General features: G+C 53.7%; 2 protein-coding genes across 2 annotated transcripts; both read left to right on the forward strand.

Annotated features, from left to right (window-relative positions):
* On the forward strand, positions 1-350 carry DICSQDRAFT_74882 (uncharacterized protein; the record flags this gene model as incomplete). Its single annotated transcript, XM_007371941.1, has 1 exon — positions 1-350. A coding segment is annotated over one exon (350 nt), but the record flags the coding sequence as incomplete, so codon positions are not given.
* A 669-nt stretch (positions 351-1,019) lies between these two features.
* On the forward strand, positions 1,020-1,532 carry DICSQDRAFT_27328 (uncharacterized protein; the record flags this gene model as incomplete). The annotated part of the gene is made up of 1 exon (XM_007371942.1): positions 1,020-1,532. A coding segment is annotated over one exon (513 nt), but the record flags the coding sequence as incomplete, so codon positions are not given.
* Positions 1,533-2,096: the final 564 nt, after the last annotated feature.

Genomic DNA, 2,096 nt, shown 5'->3' on the forward strand with positions numbered 1-2,096 from the left:
TCCCCTCCTTTGCACGTCGTGATCCCATTGATCTCGTCGCCATCGTAGGCTCCAAGGTCAGTGCCGTCATCAAAAGACTGCAGGCCATTTTCGATCGCAAGGACCAGTTGCTCGACATCCCCCACGACCATCGGCTCGCCCTTCAGCGCATCGGCGACAGGCTCGAGTGGATACTCGACAACATCGAGAACGGCTCTTCGTGGACACGCAGTCAGCAACAGAACATTGATTGGTTCTGTAAGGAGTTTGGGAAGGTCAAGTTTAGTGGACTTGGACAAAACTTTGAGCGTGTTGTCAAAGCTCTGGTCGAGTTAGAACGTTTTGGGTACCTAGATTGGATTGTCGTTTAGTTTGTATCTCAGATACCTTTTGCAATGGCTTCAGGCTCTCGTTACGCCCTTCTGGCAGAGGATGACTTTGAGTCAGACGACCCGGGCCCATCCAATCACCCGGGACCATCACAGGCACACACCCGCCTGGCTTCACCCACTGCCACACTTCAAGCGTACCTGGAAATTCAATGGATCTACGCCGGCGTTGAATACGACTCGTTGGAAAACGCTATCCGTGCCTCGGCAGATAGCTTAGGCATCAACAACCAGGCTTACGTCGACTGGACTATCTCCGTAACAAGAGACATCACACGGCGCGAAGTGGTCAATGTCTACAATGTCCTCGGTGGCAAGATATATGAACATCGGAACGATTTCCTCAATGAGTGTGACACCACCCACGCCACCTTCAAAGAGTTGGACGCGTCTATGACAGGCCTTCACACCAAGGCTGACACTGCTGGGAACCTCGCTCTCAAAGCTGTGGAAGAGAACAAACAGTTGAAGGCGGAACTGGTCACTATCAAAGCGGACCTGGAGGTTCTCAACCGGAACAATACGGAGCTCGTCAAACGGTACAAGGAACTCGCGGCCAAGTTTACACAGTTGGAGCAAGGCCTGTCGACCCGCACCACGCTTGGTATCAGTACCGCCCCGGTCCCTGTCATATCACAGGCCTCGCGTATCAAGGCATCAGAACCACCCAAGTACAAGGGCAACAAAGGCTCGGACATCACTCTTGAACAGTGGTTACAGAAGATGGGCCTTTGGTTCCGCGTCCAGAACATCACCACGGACGATGACAAGATTACCCTGGCCCTCATGTACTTGGAAGGCGGCGCGCACGACTACGTCGAGGACTACGTCGAGACAGCATCGAATGGTGGAACCCTTGGATCCTGGACCGACTTCGTCAACCGGCTTAAGGCAGGCTACCGTCAACTGGCTCCCGAGAAGACCGCGCAAACATCCCTTGAGGAGTGGTGCTCAAAACCTCACTCCACGGTCATTCAGTTTGCCGAAAACTTCCGCCGCTACGCATCGAAGTCTGGTTACGCCGACGTGGAGCTCATCCGTCGCATCGACAATCAGGTCGGAAAGAACTCGCAGATTCTGACAGTCATGACGGCAATGCGGCAGGTCAACCCAATGCTGATTCCAACGAAGTGGGAACACTATCTGGACTGGGTACTCAAGCTGGAAATGGAAACTCGCGGAAATCAGGCCAAGCCGTCTTCGCAGCAGCACACGGCTAGTCGCCCCCCACGGGATCCTAATGCCATGGACGTCGACGCAATGCGAAAGCCGGAGAGATTGTCTAAGGAACAACTCGAGTGGCTCGACAAGAAGCTCTGTTTCTGCTGTGGCAGGCACAAGTTTACGACTGGCCAGAAATGTCGGAACCCTCAGTACACGGGCTACTACGAGCTCCCCGACATGAAGAAGCAACCGGCCGCTCCGACCAAGGTACGCACGATGGACACGGCCGATGAAGACAAATGGGAGTACATCCGCAGGGCCCTCGAGGAGTTTGAGACCGCTAAAGGCAAAGGCAAAGGCAAGGCACCGGAAACCGAGATCGCCGCATGCATCGTCGAGGTCAAGGAATCTGAGGAGGATTTTCTGGAACGGGCACTTTGAAGACTGACCAAAGTATCCGACTCTGTAATCATAGCGTAGACCTAGAGGACTCTTTTGTTCCGCGTTCGAATGTTATTTATCTCGCATCAGCACGTCGCCCGCGAAATTCATTCAATCTCAAAG

This window comes from Dichomitus squalens (assembly GCF_000275845.1).
Source record: "Dichomitus squalens LYAD-421 SS1 unplaced genomic scaffold DICSQscaffold_503, whole genome shotgun sequence".
Taxonomy (NCBI): Eukaryota; Fungi; Basidiomycota; class Agaricomycetes; order Polyporales; family Polyporaceae; genus Dichomitus; species Dichomitus squalens.